The sequence below is a fragment of the Aulonocara stuartgranti genome (genome assembly GCF_965226115.1).
Source record: "Aulonocara stuartgranti genome assembly, chromosome: 23".
Lineage (NCBI taxonomy): Eukaryota > Metazoa > Chordata > Actinopteri > Cichliformes > Cichlidae > Aulonocara > Aulonocara stuartgranti.
Window position 1 is genome coordinate 6,660,356 of NC_138958.1, and position 16,568 is coordinate 6,676,923.

The window sequence follows — 16,568 nt, forward strand, 5'->3', positions numbered from 1 at the left end:
AGACAAATAGACAGTGGCAAAAATATAATTTCTTAATAAAAATGAATGAAGTTACAAGAACCCCAGCATTCATAACTGTTTGCTTTACCAGCTGACTACCCCAAGATGACCTTTCACCTTATAATTGTGAACTGTGAAATATCATACTTTCCAGATGTGAAAAAATTCTGAAAAAACCCGAACAAACAAAGTTTGATTTACCTTGTAATGGTCTCATTTATGTTAACATTTAACACATAAGCTCACAGTCATCAGCCAGCTGAAACAGTTCAAATTCCAGCTTCCGACAGTTCCCAAGAGTCCATTTGTGTTATGTAACATGTTTGGGGCCTCTTTTTCCTGAGCACTCTGCAGCCTGATGATAACACCACACATACCACAGCACTCTTTGCTGGGCCGCACTGCTTCTCTGCAGAGGGATTTCTGATACTTCAACCATGATTTTTCAAGCTTTCTTCGATTGTATGAATTTTACTAGTTGGTTTTTGCTCAGTTTTGTATTGTTAATTTTAAGTGATGTAATACGAAACCGGAGGCCTCGCAACTTTCCACCAGGACCTGTCATGATTCGAGTTTTGAGGAGAAGACAAACGACTGCATGGTCTCAGTAGATGTCAGAATAGTGATCTTTATTACACACTTCTAAGACAGAAGCATGGGAAGACAAGCGTACAGCCACAGATCTCCAAAGAGTGGACCGTTCCCCATCCTTATATAACCCATGATGACATCACACAGTTAGACCTTAGTGGAAATGATAACAGTCTCCCCATAGTCCAAAGTTCTCCTTATACAAACATCAGATGATACTTTAGAGAAAAACAAGTGTGTGACATGTCATGTTGTGCAGTTCTGTGAGCCTGTGTGTCCAACTAGAGAATGTCCTGACATGACCTCCCTGTGTAAATAAGGGTGAACGTGCGTGTTTACATAACTCTCTATGTGCATGTTCTGATGTAGGCCTGCAAATGAATTAGAACAAGGTCCTGCTGGACCCTCCAGTTATGGACGGTGAATACAATGCTGTGGATACCATTTGAGACTTGATTACAATGATGATAACCTGCATACATTAATCTTTACTCAGATTACCATAGATATAAAACAAAGATTATACTGTCATCAGATTCCACAATGGTAAATGATTAATGATTGATACTTCTAATTATAACTGTGATCATAAGAATACAAAATAAAATATCTCCTGGTCACAGACCCTGGGCTGTGCCTCTGCTAGGAAATATCTTCACTGGAGTAGACTACAAAACAATGCATGAGGTGAGGAGGAGAAGATCCTTACAGTGCAATTTAGTGTACACGTAGTACACTGGCCAATATAATGTGCACATGGAAAAACAACAGATAATAGCAGGACTTCAACTTTAAAAACATTTAAAAGTTTCAGGGAGTTATTAGTAACTCCAGCTCAGATCCTTTTCAATACTGTGTTTATGTTATTGTCTATCACTTGAAGGGTTTTTAATCTGACAAAAAGTCTTTACTTCTAAAGGAATGCCAACTGTGAAACATTTCTCTTGATTTATTTCTAAATGCAGCTGGCTCAGAAGTACGGCCCCGTGTTCAGTTTGAGGAGGGGCAGTGAGAGGATGGTGTTTGTTGCAGGATATAAAATGGTCAAAGAGGCTCTTGTCAACCAGCTGGACAACTTTGTTAATCGACCAATCATCCCTCTTTTCCATGTTATATTAAAGGGCTTAGGTGAGTAGTTAAAACACGTGCATGTAAACATGTGCTATTGCCTATATTTTTTGCTGTACCAACCTCCTTCCCCAAGTCTTAAACTGTATTAGATTGTCATCAAACTAGAAATGATCAATACCTGTACACCCTCATTATATCACGTCTCTGTATGGCCCAATTCTCAAAACAAACCCTGAAAAAGCATATCAAATGTAAAAATATAATGAAATTATTTTTGTAGTGCTGTTACAGTCCTGGGTCTTGGACCCAGTTTTTGAGTTTCATTTTGGACCTATTTATTATTTCATAATAAGATAATTATGAACTAGTTCCTGAGTATGTTAGTTTCCTGTGCGGATGGGTTTATTAGTTATACTATAGTTCTTCAATTCTGGTTTCTTCACGTTTGTTCTGTTTGTGTCCAGTTAATACTTTCTTTAGTCCTCTCTGTTTGTTTTCTCCCTTAATCTTTCCATGTTCATCTCTCTGTGTTTTGTTCCCTTTACTCACCAGTCTTTCATATCTTCAGATTCTGTTCAGCTGTGTTCTTCAGGTGTGTCCACTCTACCCCAATCTCCTCCTGCGTGCATACTGTCTGCGTCTCCCTCTGTTCTCTGTGGTGTCGGCTTCTCTAGCTGTCTTCTGGAATTCCATGTCATTAGTTTCCTAATTCATCAGTTCCTTAAGTTTCTAGTTTTATTTCTCACCTGAGTTTTTTGTATTTTCAAGTGTATAAGCTACAGCAATAAAGCTGCCTCTTTTAGTTTACCCTTTTGTCTCCGAGTCTTGCAACTGGGTCTTGCCTTGCCTGTCACATAGTCCTTAATGATAACTTCATTTTGTTTTGGCTCACATTGTACTCAGTCCCCTACAAAATGTACATCCGTGCAAAGGCTTCCTTATTATTAACTTAATATAATATTCTCCAAGGGATATCTATGAGCAACGGTTATCTGTGGAAGAAGCAGAGGAAGTTTGCCAACACTCACCTGCGTTACTTTGGAGAAGGCCAAAAGTCACTGGAGAAGTGCATTGAAGTGGAGTGCAACTTTCTTTGTGAAGCTTTCAAGGAGGAGCAAGGCAAGTAGGCTGCAGGAATTCACATGACTGAAGGGATTGCTCTGCACTGAAATCATTTTTGTAGCAGGATTTGAGTAGAATTTGACGTCTTCACAGGTAGACCATTCAACCCCCACTACATCATGACAAATGCAGTGGGTAACATCATCTCCTCTGTGGTCTTCGGACATCGCTTTGAATACAGTGACCCCAGCTTTCGCAGAATTCTGGAGCTGGACAATGATGCCCTTCTGCTTGCTGGTTCAGCTCAGGCACAGGTGCTCGTTGTTTAAACTACAATGTGATGATCGCTTATGATATTCTTGTTGGTCTTTTACTAAGAGTTTATCATCCTCATCAGCTGTATGATGCCTTTCCTGGCTTGATGAAGTACCTGCCAGGACCTCACCAGACTGTCCATGCCAACTACAGGGAGATCATGACTTTCTTGAACAGAGAAATTGAAAAGCACCAGGAAGAGTGGAACCCAGATGACCCTCGTGATTTCATTGATGCATATCTGTCAGAGATGGAGAAGGTAACACAAAAATGAATCCTGTTATGTTCACTTTATTAAAAAAACAAAAACAAAAAAAGCAACAATAGCCATGGGGGCATATGTTCATGTAAACCATAACAATTCATCATGTTCATGTCATTGCTGGCCACTAGCAGATCCCTATTGGCATTCAAAAGAAGTCTTTAAAAAATTCTGAGACTTCAGCCACCCAAATGAATCCATTAATCAAAAAACACAATCCTTATGATCATGAGATTAACTGGTAATAATGTAAATTACCTAAATGAGCCCAGTACTGTGGATAATGTCTGTATTTTTCTGTTACATTAGAAAAAAGAGGATCCTCATGCTGGCTTTAATACTGAAACACTTCTGGCTTGTACCCTTGACCTGATTGAGGCTGGGACAGAGACATCTTCGACCACTCTACGCTGGGCTCTAGTATTTATGATCAACTACCCAGAAATACAGGGTTAGTCCCTTATTAATCAATCCCCCTTCAATTTCCCAACTACTCTCCTTGTGTAGTCTCCAAAGATGAAAATGAAGGAGGTGTAGACCGGAGGGGCATCGAGGCATTTCCCCCCCCCCCAAAAAATTAGACATCGTTGGTTCAGAGCCTCATTTTCACACACCAATTAAATATAAATACTGCATCGGTAATTGTTGTTATAGCAAACCTGCTGCTGACATTTGTTTTTAATATTTGGGACCACTTTTACTTCAGTTAATAATATGGCATATTGTGATGACTTTTAGTTGTTACTGTTTCCCCTTTCAGAGAAAGTGCAGGCAGAGATAGACAGAGTAGTCGGACAGTCTCGCCTGCCCACCTTGACCGATAGGCCCAAACTGCCCTACACTGATGCTGTTATCCACGAGACCCAGAGGGTTGGAAATATTGTTCCACTGGGATTACCAAAAATGGCCAGTAAAGATTCTACACTGGGAGGATACTTCATTCCTAAGGTAAGGGATTATTTACCAGACTGAGTCAGAAATTCAATTCATAAGTGTGTCAATTATTTATAAATAGCTAATAACAACATCTAATAACTCTATTTCAGGGCACAGCTATTACTACAATACTTTCATCTGTGCTGTTTGATAAGAATGAGTGGGAGACTCCAGATGTCTTCAATCCTGAACATTTCTTGGACTCAGAGGGCAAATTTCAAAAAAGAGATGCTTTCTTGCCATTTTTAGCAGGTAATTTTATGGCGTGTAATTAGGTTTCCATTAAGAGTACATTTGATATCAAGGGTTAGCAGGATAAAAACTTCTGTTTCCCACAGGTAAACGTGTGTGTATCGGTGAGCCCCTGGCCAAAATGGAGCTCTTCCTTTTCTTTGCATCTCTGCTCCAACGCTTCACCTTCAGACCTGTTCCTGGAAAAATGCCGAGCTTGGAGGGTGTGATGGGTTTCAACAATTCCCCTGAGGAGTTCAGGATGCAGGCAGCGCCTCGCTGATGTCATGTCGGGCAAACACAACGATGAATAAACTGAAACTCTACAAGCTTTATGGGACCACCAAAGATTTAATGAAAATTTTACATATTGAGACACTATATGCATGTTACAATCCTAATTGTTGCCATGCTTTTATTTCTTGTTTTATTGTGAAACACTTGAGTTTTTCTTAACACAAAGGACTTCAGATATTATCCTTTGTTTTTAAATTCACAAAAATGTTTGATGTGTGGATAAAACTCTGCTTATTTTTATCTATAAGCAAGGCCTACACATGCTTGCTGCACCTCTGTCTCCTCAATGCCAGTGTGAAAGTATTTTCTCTAAGTCCAAGTTCAGTGGCAAAATGTTATTTTTTTATATAAATGAATAAAGTCACTATAACCCCAGTAAACTCCATTAAAAAAATTTGTCCTATTGAATTTATTTAAATACTGACTGAAATCATACAAGTTTTCTTGTATTGATAGACCTCTTCTACAATCACCAACAAATTAATCAAAAATATATTAGACAAATGAATGAACCACACAAAATCAAGTGTTATTTCTACTCTTGGCAGTGATTATTCCGGTGCTGACAACCAAGTTGAAATGGTAGTAAAGATTTATACAGTCCCGATCAAAAGTCCACTTGAAAAATAAGTTTAAGTCCACTTGAAAAATGGCAAAAACTCAAATTTTGCATGATTGGATCCTAAGAAGGTTCCAAGTAGAGCTTCAACATGCAACAAAAAGAAATGGGAATGAGACAAAACATTTTTGGAGCGTGTAATTTATTGAAAACAACAGAAACAGACTGTTTTACAGCTGATCAAAAGTTTAGGACCGCACCTCAAAAAACCCCGTAAACTCCTCTAAAACAGAAATTAAAGTTTCAAACATGAACTCAGTAATGAATAGTTCCACTATTATTGTTGATCACTTCAAAAATTCATTGCGGAATGCTTGACGCTAGTGCTTCCATGAGATTAGTGGGAACATTTCTCCAAGTGGTGATGGCCACACGAAGGGCATCTACTGTCTGAAACTGTTTTCCATTTTTGTACACTTCCCTTGCCATCCATCCCCTTCTATAGCACATTTAAAAGACTAGTGTACATCAAAGTGCTTCACAATAAAACCGCCAAGCGGGTAGAACAATTAACAAATAGTACAGTTACAATTAAAATTACATTACATGGTGTAGTGCAGGCAGAATGAAAGTAGAACTTATATGCTTCAAAAGCTAAGTTGAACAGGTGTGTTTTTAAGCGTGATTTGAATGATTGAATTGATTCCGATGTACAGATATCAACTGGAAGATTATTCCAGAGTCTAGGGGTGGCAATGGCAAAAGCACGGTCACCTCTGGTTTTTAAACGAGGCCTTAGTTGCATTAGAAGCAGTTGGCTGGAGGATCTTAGTGCTCTCTTTGGGTTGTACAGATCAAGGGGATCAGTTAGGTAGCTAGGGGCCAAGTTTTTTAGAATTTTAAAAGTGAGCAGAAGGATTTTGAAATCAGTGTGATATTTGACAGGAAGCCAGTGCAAGTTAGGGAGTATGGGGGTGATGTGCTCATGTCTTCTAGAGCTGGTTAAGAGGCCAGCTGCCGCATTTTGGACTGATTGCAGGCGCTGAAGGAGGGAGAGTTGGAGGCCCAGGTAAAGAGTGTTGCAATAGTCCAATCTGCAAGTGATTAAGGCATGGATGAGTTTTTTGAGTTCTTTATGTGGTAAATAGGGCTTAGCTTTGAAAATTTGCCATGATTGTTAAAAGCTAGTTTTTACCACAGTGGATTTCTTCTCTAATTTAAAAGAACTATCCAGGAGTACTCAAAGATTTCTGGCAGAAGGAGAGAGGTGGCTGGTGAAAGACCCCAGTGTATTGGTTAGCTGGCCCTGGGGAATGTGGCTATCAAAAATAATCATTTCTGTTTTGCTTTCATTTAAGACAAGATAATTCTGGGATAGCCAATTTTAAACCTCTTGCAGACAGTCAAACAAAGGCAAGAGAGGAGATGGGGCATCCAAGTTTAGAGGAAGGTAGCTTTGGATATCAACCGCATAGCAGTGGTAGAATATGTTATGTTTTTTAAAGATGAGTCCCAAGGGCAGCATGTACAAGGAGAACAGCGTAGGGCTTAATACGGATCCCTGAGGCACACCACAGTTAACCGGGGCAGAAGAGGAAGAGTATTTCCCCATGGTGACAGAGAAGGATCTGTCTGCTAGATACGATTTAAACCATAAAAGAACTTTGCCTTTAAGGCCAACTACATCTTCCAGCTGTCATGGGTGGGTCTGTGACCCAGCATTTTGAGTTCATTATATATTGTGTATTTCTGTTTTTAGTATGGGGATATGTTAAGTTCTTGTTTTTGCATTAGTTAGAACTTGAGTCTTTGTGTTTTGTCATTTATTGTTTGGGTTAAGCTCATCCACCTCTCTTAAACCCCTAAGTTGTTCAGCCTTAGTTCTGTTTATTGGAGCTCCTCATTTCCCCTTCCCCTGGATCTTAGTCTCATTTGCCCTTTGCGTTCCACGTCTCATGTTGTCAAGCCCATGTTGTTTGGTCTGTCTCATCATGTTTCCTGTTTTATTTTGAAAGAGTCCTCTGTTTTTTGTTCATTGCATTTAGTTTCACGTCCCCTGTCCTGTCATTAGGTTATGTGTGTCAGCTGTGTCCTCATGTGTCTCCACTTCCTCTGATCACCTCATGTGTGTATTTAGTCCTCAGTCTTGCTGTGTTCAGTGTCAGTGTTATCTCCCCTACCCCTTGTCAGAGTTTCCCAGCCATAGTAAGTCATAGTTTGTATATTGTTTAGTCATAGTCTAAATCTCAGTAGAGTCATAGTTTCCCAGTCTATGTTCAGGTTTTCCCTCAGTTACTTTGCTGTTAAGTCCAGTTTTGTGCCCTCGCCTCTGTCTGCTCTTGGGTCCTCTACTCACTCCACACGGTCTGCCCCGGCAGTCCGTGACACCAGCCTTATTAGGAGAATATTATGGTCAACCATATCGAAGGCAGAAGTTAGATCTAATAAAACTTGAGCCACAGGGTGCCCTGAATCAATGGTTAAAAACTCTCAATAAAGCTGTCTCGGTATTATGACAAGGTTTGAATCCAGATCGAAATTTGTCACTGACACCGTCTCTAGGAAGGACTGTAGTTGCTGGATAACTATATTTTCTAAAAATCTTAGACATGAAGTTAAGTTTACAAATTGGCCTGTAATTTGAAAGAGCGTTGCCGTCAGAGTTGCTTTTATTAATATCAGGTTGCACGACTGCGTGTTTGAAGGCAGTCGGAACACAGCCTGATGACAATGAAGCGTTCATTAAAATTGAGATACAGGGTCCAATAGTAGTCAGAGCATCCTTAATGATGCGGGAAGGAAGAATGTCATTTAAAGCTTTGGAAAACTGAAACGGCCTGGACTCTGTCAAGCAACGGAACCACACCCTCAGCGGTGCCGGAGGAAATCCAGAACAGGCAACCCAAACTGGCACTTGGAAGGGTTGATGATCAGGCCGTGCGCTGCCAAACGCTGGAAAACCTGGCGCAGATGGGACTCGTGCTGGCTCGCCGAGCAGCTGGCCACCAAAATATCGTCCAGGTAAACAAAAACGAACGGCAGCCCACACAAAACGGAGTCCATCAGCCACTGAAAGGTCTGGGCGGCACCTTTCAGGCCAAACGGCATGCGCAAAAACTCGAACAAGCCGAAGGGGATAACGTCTTAGGCGCGCACGGTCGAGGTCCCGGCGAGATTGGCGGAAAAATCCTGAATGTGGGGGATGGGGTAACTGTCATTCTCCGTGGCATTATTTCAACGGCGGAAATCTCCGCATGGCCGCCACCGACCGTCCGATTTGGGCACCATGTGAAGCGGAGAGGCCCATGCACTGTTCGAGCACTGTACAATGCCAAGGCGCTCCATGGCTGCAAACTCTTCCCGAGCGACGGACAGTTTTGCGGGGTTGAGGCGGCGTGCGCACGTGTATACCGGGGGCCCGACCGTGGGAATATAATGCTCAACCCCGTGCTTCGTTACCATGCTAGAGAAATTAGGGACAGAGAGTGATGGAAACTCTAAAAGCAAACGCTGAAAAGCATTACTGGTGGTCACTACATTAGCCCGAATCAGGGGCTCGGCTGCACGAGTAAAACAGGGTAGCGAAGAAAATGAGAGATCATCGATTAAACGTCTGTTAGCAACATCGACAAGCAGTCCATGGGCACACAGAAAATCAGCACCTAAGATAGGTACAGAGCTAGCGGCAACAACAAAGTTCCATTGGAAATCCTGGCCATGAAAACAAACAGTCACCAACCTTTTCCCAAACGTTGTGATGGGAGAGCCATTAGCTGCAATGAGCTGCAGCCCGCAGTTTGCTGCTAGCCTGTCGGCAACGGTCAGGGGAAGGAGGCTCTTCTGGGAGCCGGAGTCCACGAGAAAACGTCTCCCAGAGCGTGAGTCCTCTATGAAGAGCACCCTTTCTGTATCTGTATCTTTCTTCTTTATTCCTCTCCCAACTTCAACTGAACACATCGCGCCACAAAACACAGCAACACACTTCCTCAACACTGGTTATGAGTGGAGCCCTCTAGTGGTCCACCACAATATCTTAATTTTGGTTTCTGACAAAAGATTAGCATACTGAATTAAGCTATTAAAGAATTGAAGCTAGCAAAATAGCTCATGTGATGTGCACAGCTTGTTAGTATGAAGCAAATAACAAAGTAATTTGGTAAAGCAAATATATTTATTACACTTTACATTACAGTTTTTAATGAATTACTAGACTGGTATACAAAATGGTCTTAAAAAATCTAATTTTTCAGATGTATATGAATAAAAAATGTTGTAGTTTAACAGATATTTTAAGGTGCCCATCTTGTCTCAAAATCTATTTTGGCGATGTCAAACATATAGCACCACTATCTGCTAGATGCCTTTCTTCAACATTGTCTAGAGCTTTCTAAACTAGATTTAAGAACAAATGAAACTCTGAAACTGTGCATTGTAGCTTTCACATTGTACATAATATAACTGAGACCTGCAAATCCAGGACTTACAAATAGGGAAATTAGTGGAAGACAGTGGCTTTCAACTGGAACTCACTAAAATAGTTTTCTAGATTAAATATGTATGTGTAAATCCAAATATCACAATTTATTTTTAAAAAGTTAAATAATGACTTTGTAGTACAGTAACGCCAGTCAGTGATCACAAACAAACATCCACAGTACCAGTGCTTGGTGTTGTTATAATATTAAACAATCTTCGTCTTTTTCCTCTTCTTTTGACTGCTCGGTTTAGGGTCAGCACAGGTGATCAGCCGACATCTCACCCTCTCTCGCGAGAAGAGGTTTGGACCAGCCTTGAGGCCGACCTGCAGGAACAGTGTAAAGATTTCACCACAAAGGAGCCAGCAAAGACAAAGAGCCTCCTTGTCTGTTCATTGTCTTCAGACTCTGATTCAGATGAGTAAGCCCTGTGTAACAGGGCCCTGAGTTTGTACAGAGCAGGATCCACTATCAGCAAGAAAGACTAATACTATCTTTAAATCAACCTCTTCATCCAAGGTTGCAATGCTGTAGATAAATCACAGAATATGCTGGAGAATATTCCTCAGTAAGTAATTCTGGATTCATATTAGTAAATTTAGTCAGGAGTAAACATGTGGAACTCAAGATTATGGCAACTAATTTTCTTTTCAATGAATGACACTACCTAATATTATAAAAGCATCAAAATTATAATTTCATGCTTTACAAGTACTACAACTGCTTTTTTTTTTTTTTTTTAAGAAATAGTCATACTTGCTGATGATCATCTAAGTGCATTTGATCACCAGCTTTACCTTCTTAATTCATTTGGAAACACTAAAGATGTTTGAAATTTTCCAAACTGCTTCTGCATTTTAGCTTAATGTTTGTTAAATAACTTATGAGTCACTGCTGTATGTAATGTGTTGTTTTTCATGTGAGGTTGTATTTGCCTAATTTTACAACCTGCTATTAACCAGGTGATTTTTTTAAATTTACTTTGTTCTCATACCTAAACGGGAAGAAGGTGGACTTTCTTTTTCACAAAATACACATCCTGACAAAGACAATAAGGGGTTCTAATGTCAGCGCGGGACTGAACAAACCTTGCAGAACTGAATTCTGAAAATCCAGGACCTAAAGTCAATGGCTTTCAAGTGGAACTCAACTTATAAAATAAACTAGTAACTCAACTTAGCTAGTTTTCTACATTTGTTGTGCATGTGGCAATTCCAGGAAAACAAACAAAATGTCAGTGATGGGTTGAGGGCGGGCTTTGATTACTGTGTCTGACACGCAACCAAAAAAATTCTCTGCCTATCCAAAATACATGAAAAACAATCTTTTCAACAAAATTTAACATAATAACGGGAACAAAATATATTTAAATGATCAAAGTAATCAAAAGGGGAACACATATTCTCCCTTGCATAGTTGATGAACTGGAGGCTTTTAGACAACAACTAAATCCATGAAAGCCACCAATAAAATGACAATCATAAGCACGTAGTATGCAATTGTTTTATTTCTTAATGTGTTGATTAATACATTTAAAAACATAAGCAGGAAATAGAAAAGCAGCACTCCTACATTTGAATTAATACCCATAAATACAGGGTCTTCTATATAATCACATGTAAAAGCAATTTGCAGCATGCCAGGTTATATGAAGATCAGTTAATTTTTTACAAACAAATCTTCCACTTTTTGGTCTAATCTACGAGGTGTGAATTTTTCACTTTTTTGAATTTTTTGAATTTTGCCCTGTCTTCTGTCTATGATCGAATGGGATCTTGTGTTCATAATTACACACAGTTCAAAAGAAATGTCTCATGGAACCAAATATGTGTTTTAGATGCTAAATATTTAAAGAATGATCACGACTAGACCATGACCTTCAAAGTGTAGCTTTGTATATTTGATATCAAAGTGTAGTTTTGTGTATTTGACTTGGCAAATTTAAAAAACAAATTGTTACGCAAAATGTCCTTCCTGCCGCAATCACCATCCCTTAATCTCTTAATCACTACACTGTGGCCACTCCAGTTTAAACTATGCTGTTGATTATATTTGTTCTCTAGCTGTATATAAAATAGCTGTTGAACAAAATCAAGGTTTTTGTTATATGGTTGCTGATTTTCCAAAATAGTGGAAGAATCAATGTCAAGAAGTCATTCTTGAGGTAAATTACTTAAGAACCTGACTGAAAGTCAGTGACAGGAGATAGTATAAGGGGTTAGGCACACTGCGACAACTTCTAGACAATTTTTTTAAAAAGGCAGCCAACATCAAAAATAGATTTTTGAATGTTATTAAGAAGCCTGGAGAACTATTCCTCAAGACTACTTAAAGAGAGTTACATTAAGAAAGTTGCTTTTTTTCAGTTGCAGGTCAGAATATATATAATAAAAGGTGTTGCTTCTCTTTGGGTTTCTAGTATGCTCATAAAGAGGTTCAGCTTATTGATCTTTATGTTTGAATAGAGTGACATCAGCGAGGCGCTGCCTGCATCCTGAACTCCTGAGGCGTGTGGGTGAAGCCCAACACACCATCCATGCTGGGCATTTCTCCAGGAATAGGAGTGAAGGTGAAGCGTTGGAGCAGAGATGCAAAGAAAAGGAACATCTCCATTTTGGCCAGGGGCTCACCAAGACACATACGTTTACCTGTGGGGTGACAAACAGAAGTATTTGTTTTTGGTGGCACTCATTTTCTAAAATGGGAATTCTGATTATTGTTGCTAAAGAACAAAAAAAAAAAGTCGATTTAAAATGACCTGCTGCAAATGGCAAGAATGCATCTCTTTTTCGAAACTGGCCCTGTGAATCCAAGAAATGCTCAGGATTGAAGACATCTGGAGTCTCCCACTCATTCTTGTCAAACAGCACGGATGCAAGAATCATAGTCGTAGCTGTGCCCTGAAAATAAGTTTTACAATCTTTTTGATATTAGCTGTTTAGAAATAACCATCTCTGTGTGAGTCAGGTAAATCGTCACTTACCTTAGGAATGAAGTATCCTCCCAGTGTAGTGTCCTTAGTGGCACGTCTCGGGAATCCCAGGGGAGCAATATTTCCAAACCTTTGGACCTCATGGACAACAGCATCAGTGTACGGCAGGTTGGGTCTGTCAGCCAAGGTGGGCAGGCGAGACTGTCCGATCACTCTGTCTATCTCTGCCTGGACTTTCTCTGAAAATGTAAGCACAGTAAGGACTAACACAGACAGTTCACTGCTCATCATGGTTAAACTCTCATCAACAGTCTCAGTCCTTCACTGAAATACATCAATGTTAAGTGTTATTGATTAGACTCTGACCCTGTATCTCTGGGTAGGTCAGCATGACTACAAGGGCCCAGCGCAGGGTGGTAGCAGTTGTTTCTGTTCCAGCCTCAAGCAGGTCAAGGGAGGATAACGACAGTGTTTCAAGGTTGAAGCCAGCCTGGGGATCCATTTGTTTCTAATGTAACAAAAAAGTACTGACATTATTCAAAGTGATGAGCTGATTTAGGCTATTTTACACCACCACTAAATATATTATTATTTAACAGTATGTTTTACATTTTCTTGACAAATTGTACTCATAATGAATAAGTTGCCCTAACTTAGTTATTTTAAGTAAGCTTTATGTCATTTTTCACAATTTTTTTACATTTTGGGAACTAATTGGATTTTCCGGTGTACTCTCCAGAAGCATGTTCAGAGTATTCACCACCATGGCTAATTGAAACTCCTGGTTCATATAAGCATTTAGATATTTTATCAATTTTCAAGTGACACTGATAATAATTCTTTAGGGAATTAAAAGTGGTATTTTGGTGAAGAACTAAACAAATTTCATCAGCAAGTAATGCACTGAAACTGGACTAAATCTTTTTTAGTCCAGTTTTTGCTTGTATTACAGTTTGGTGTGTCTGATATACCCATTTTGTTGCTGTTCCTGCATCAAAGTTGCAACTGACAAATCACACTGTTGTGATGTCATAGTGTACCTTTGCAAACTAGGGATAAAGGGAAAAAATAATTCATAAAATATAGTTAATATATTATCAAGCTGGGCTTGCTGTTTGCCAGTCATATTAGCACTGACTAAGTGTAATGCAGCATTTATGTCTTGACATTTTTTTCTCACATTTTTCTCACATTAACATAGAAAAAACTTTGTGTGTGTGTGTGTGTTTCTTTTCTTTACAATGATATGTGCTTTAATTGTAAATATAAATTAAATTTTAAACTATCTATTTTGAGCAGAAACTGCTGGCTTTGTTCACTTTGTTCAAGGATGCAAAAGCATGCAATTCTTGACCTAACAGGATTCATAAGCTTTGTTAGAAATGCCTTCATATTACCTTTTCCATCTCTGACAGATATGTATCAATAAAGTCACGAGGGTCTTCAGGGTTCCAGTCCTCCTGGTGCTTTTCTATTTCCTTCTTTACAAATGCCAAAAGCTCCTTATAGTTGTTTTGGATAGTCTGATGAGGCCCTGGCAGGTGCTTCATCAAGTCAGGAAAGGCATCAAGGAGCTGTTGATGACGACAGTCTCTCAGAACAGCAATAGACCAACACAGCTTATTTTGTTATTACTACAATAGTTTACATAAGGAATACCTGTGCTTGTGCTGAACCAGAAAGCACAATAGCCTCATTGTCCAGCTCCAGAATTTTGCGATAATTTGGATCAGTGTATTCAAAGCGATGCCCAAAGACCACACAGCATATCACATTGCTCACTGAATTTGTTATGGTGTAGTGTGGGTTGAATGGTCTTCCTGTGAAGATGTCAAATTTAACTCAGGTCAAGAGAAATCCTGCTATAGAAATGATTTCAGTGCACAACAAACAGCCCAACTGAGTGAATTCCCGAACTCTACTTGCCTTGCTCCTCTTTGAGAGCTTCACAAAGGAAGCTGCACTCCACTTCAATGTACTTCTCCAGTGCCTTCTGGCCCTCTCCAAAGTAACGTAGGTGAGTGTTGGCAAACTTCCTCTGCTTCCTCCACAGGTAGCCATTGCTCAAAGATATGCCTATGACAATATTATATAGAATAACTAACAATTAGTTTCTGCTCAGTTATACTTCTGTTTTTCCCACAAAAAATATGCTGTATATATATGATGTCCTTTGTAAAATGTTTTCCAACAACAAATGTGACTTCACTTTCATGCTACAGCTATGTCTACTTTCTGCTTATTTTATGACGGAAAGTTAATAGTATACAATCGTATAATTGTTATACTTTATACTCAAAACATATTTAATAATAATACAAATCTATGCAATAACTAGTAACTACAGTTTCATGTAGTGGAGTAATATTTCAAAGTAATATTTCCCTCCAAAATATGAGTTGTAAAATGCAAATACTTCAGTAAAGTATATTCAGATTGTATTTAATTAGAGATTAGATTTAATTTAATTAGAATACTTGGTTACATCATGAGCCCTTTTTGTCAAAGTGACAGACTGATGACACTTGGTGGTGCGGGTGGGAGGGGGTATGTTTGGCAGTTCCTAGACCTTGATGCCCCTATACTCACCAAGACCCTTATAGATAATATGGAAGAGAGGAAGAACTGGTCGATCAATAAAGCTATCCAGCTGATTAACAAGAGCCTCTTTGACCATCTTGTATCCTGCAACGTACACCATCCTCTCACTGCCTCTCTTCACACTGAACACAGGACCGTACGTCTCAGCTAGCTGCAAGCAGGAAAAATTAGGAGGAGAAATGTTTCACAAACATTTTTTTTTTCAAAGTAATACCTTCAATATGTAGACAATGACAAATATTTCATTAAGAGATTGAAGTTCCCAAATCCCCCACTGAAACTGCTGACACAGTATGAAAGTGTGACAGTGATGACTAAAAATCTTTTAAGTTGCAATATTGTTATTCTGCAGTTGTGATTTCTTTTGCACTTCATGTGGACCACGTTGTTGTGTGTAAGTCAAACTTCTGCTGGAAAAAATGCATGTGCATACTGTTGCATGCATTACTTTTACATGACTGTTAAGCTCACCTTCATCATTGATTTGAAGTCAACTCCGGTGAAAACATTTCCTAGAAGAGGCAAAGCCCGGGGTCCTGGTGGAAAGTTACGAGGTCTGCGGTTTCTTATCAAATCAAACAAAATCAGCAATACAAAAGCAAGCAACAGCCAACTACTAAAATTCAGACAGTCAAAAAGAGCTTGAAAAACCATGGTGAAAGTATTGATGATCCTTGTGGAGAACCACACTGATTCTGCAGACAGGGCTTTGGTATGTCTGATGTTATTTGGGTGGAACCTGCAGTTCTGGGAAAACAAGCCCCCGTGTCAGGTTACATAACACTGAAAGCTTTGTGTGAAAATAAAAGGCTGGAACTTGGACTCCTCGTACTCTCTGCTGATTTTAAGAATGTCTTTTAAATGTTAATACCCAGGTTGATTTGTCAGTGACTAATGGTATATTAAAATATAGATTTTGCCAATTCTATGGCATATTTTACAAACATGATTAGTAGATGTTTCACAGTTTAAAATAAGTTTAATTGTCTTAAAGGAGGGAATAACAATGCTGTTCTAAAAAATGGCTGGGTTAAGATGGAATGAATTGCATATCTGTGATGAAACACTGACTAAATTTCTTTATCCATTGTACAGCACTGAACCCTGGAGTTTAATACTAGTACATTTTCCATTATATTATGTCTTCATTGCTTAGGAGTGCTGCTACTCTGCAAACTTATTCATGTTATCACTTCTTTTAGCATTATGTATGACACTTCTAAAACAGAAATTGGA

General features: G+C 39.2%; 2 protein-coding genes across 2 annotated transcripts; one reads left to right on the forward strand and one right to left on the reverse strand.

Moving 5' to 3' along the window:
- The first annotated feature begins 1,218 nt into the window (after positions 1–1,218).
- Positions 1,219–5,152, forward strand: LOC309700256 (cytochrome P450 2J2-like). Its single transcript, XM_082523715.1, has 9 exons — positions 1,219–1,278; positions 1,557–1,719; positions 2,632–2,785; positions 2,882–3,038; positions 3,122–3,298; positions 3,611–3,752; positions 4,062–4,249; positions 4,348–4,489; positions 4,576–5,152. Exons 1-9 carry the CDS (start codon positions 1,270–1,272, stop codon positions 4,749–4,751), a joined length of 1,308 nt encoding a protein of 435 aa, XP_082379841.1. The 5' UTR covers positions 1,219–1,269; the 3' UTR covers positions 4,752–5,152.
- A 6,136-nt stretch (positions 5,153–11,288) lies between these two features.
- LOC309700254 (cytochrome P450 2J2-like) lies at positions 11,289–16,075 on the reverse strand. Its single transcript, XM_082523713.1, has 9 exons — positions 15,804–16,075; positions 15,321–15,483; positions 14,658–14,807; positions 14,391–14,551; positions 14,129–14,305; positions 13,098–13,239; positions 12,783–12,970; positions 12,558–12,699; positions 11,289–12,447 (listed from the first exon to the last, which is right to left on the reverse strand). The coding sequence occupies exons 1-9, from the start codon at positions 15,984–15,986 to the stop codon at positions 12,272–12,274; spliced, it is 1,482 nt and encodes a 493-aa protein (XP_082379839.1). The 5' UTR covers positions 15,987–16,075; the 3' UTR covers positions 11,289–12,271.
- Between the last annotated feature and the right edge of the window lie 493 nt (positions 16,076–16,568).

Coding starts and splice junctions, on each gene's coding strand:
- LOC309700256 (XM_082523715.1), top strand. Junction 1,720..2,631: donor TGTTATATTAAAGGGCTTAG/GTGAGTAGTTAA, acceptor ATATTCTCCAAG/GGATATCTATGAGCAACGGT. Junction 4,250..4,347: donor GAGGATACTTCATTCCTAAG/GTAAGGGATTAT, acceptor ACTCTATTTCAG/GGCACAGCTATTACTACAAT.
- LOC309700254 (XM_082523713.1), bottom strand. CDS start 15,986: ATGGTTTTTCAAGCTCTTTTTGACTGTCTGAATTTTAGTAGTTGGCTG. Junction 13,240..14,128: donor ATCTGTCAGAGATGGAAAAG/GTAATATGAAGG, acceptor TTGTTACATTAG/AAACAAATGGATCCCCAGGC. Junction 12,448..12,557: donor ATTCTTGCCATTTGCAGCAG/GTCATTTTAAAT, acceptor GTCACCCCACAG/GTAAACGTATGTGTCTTGGT.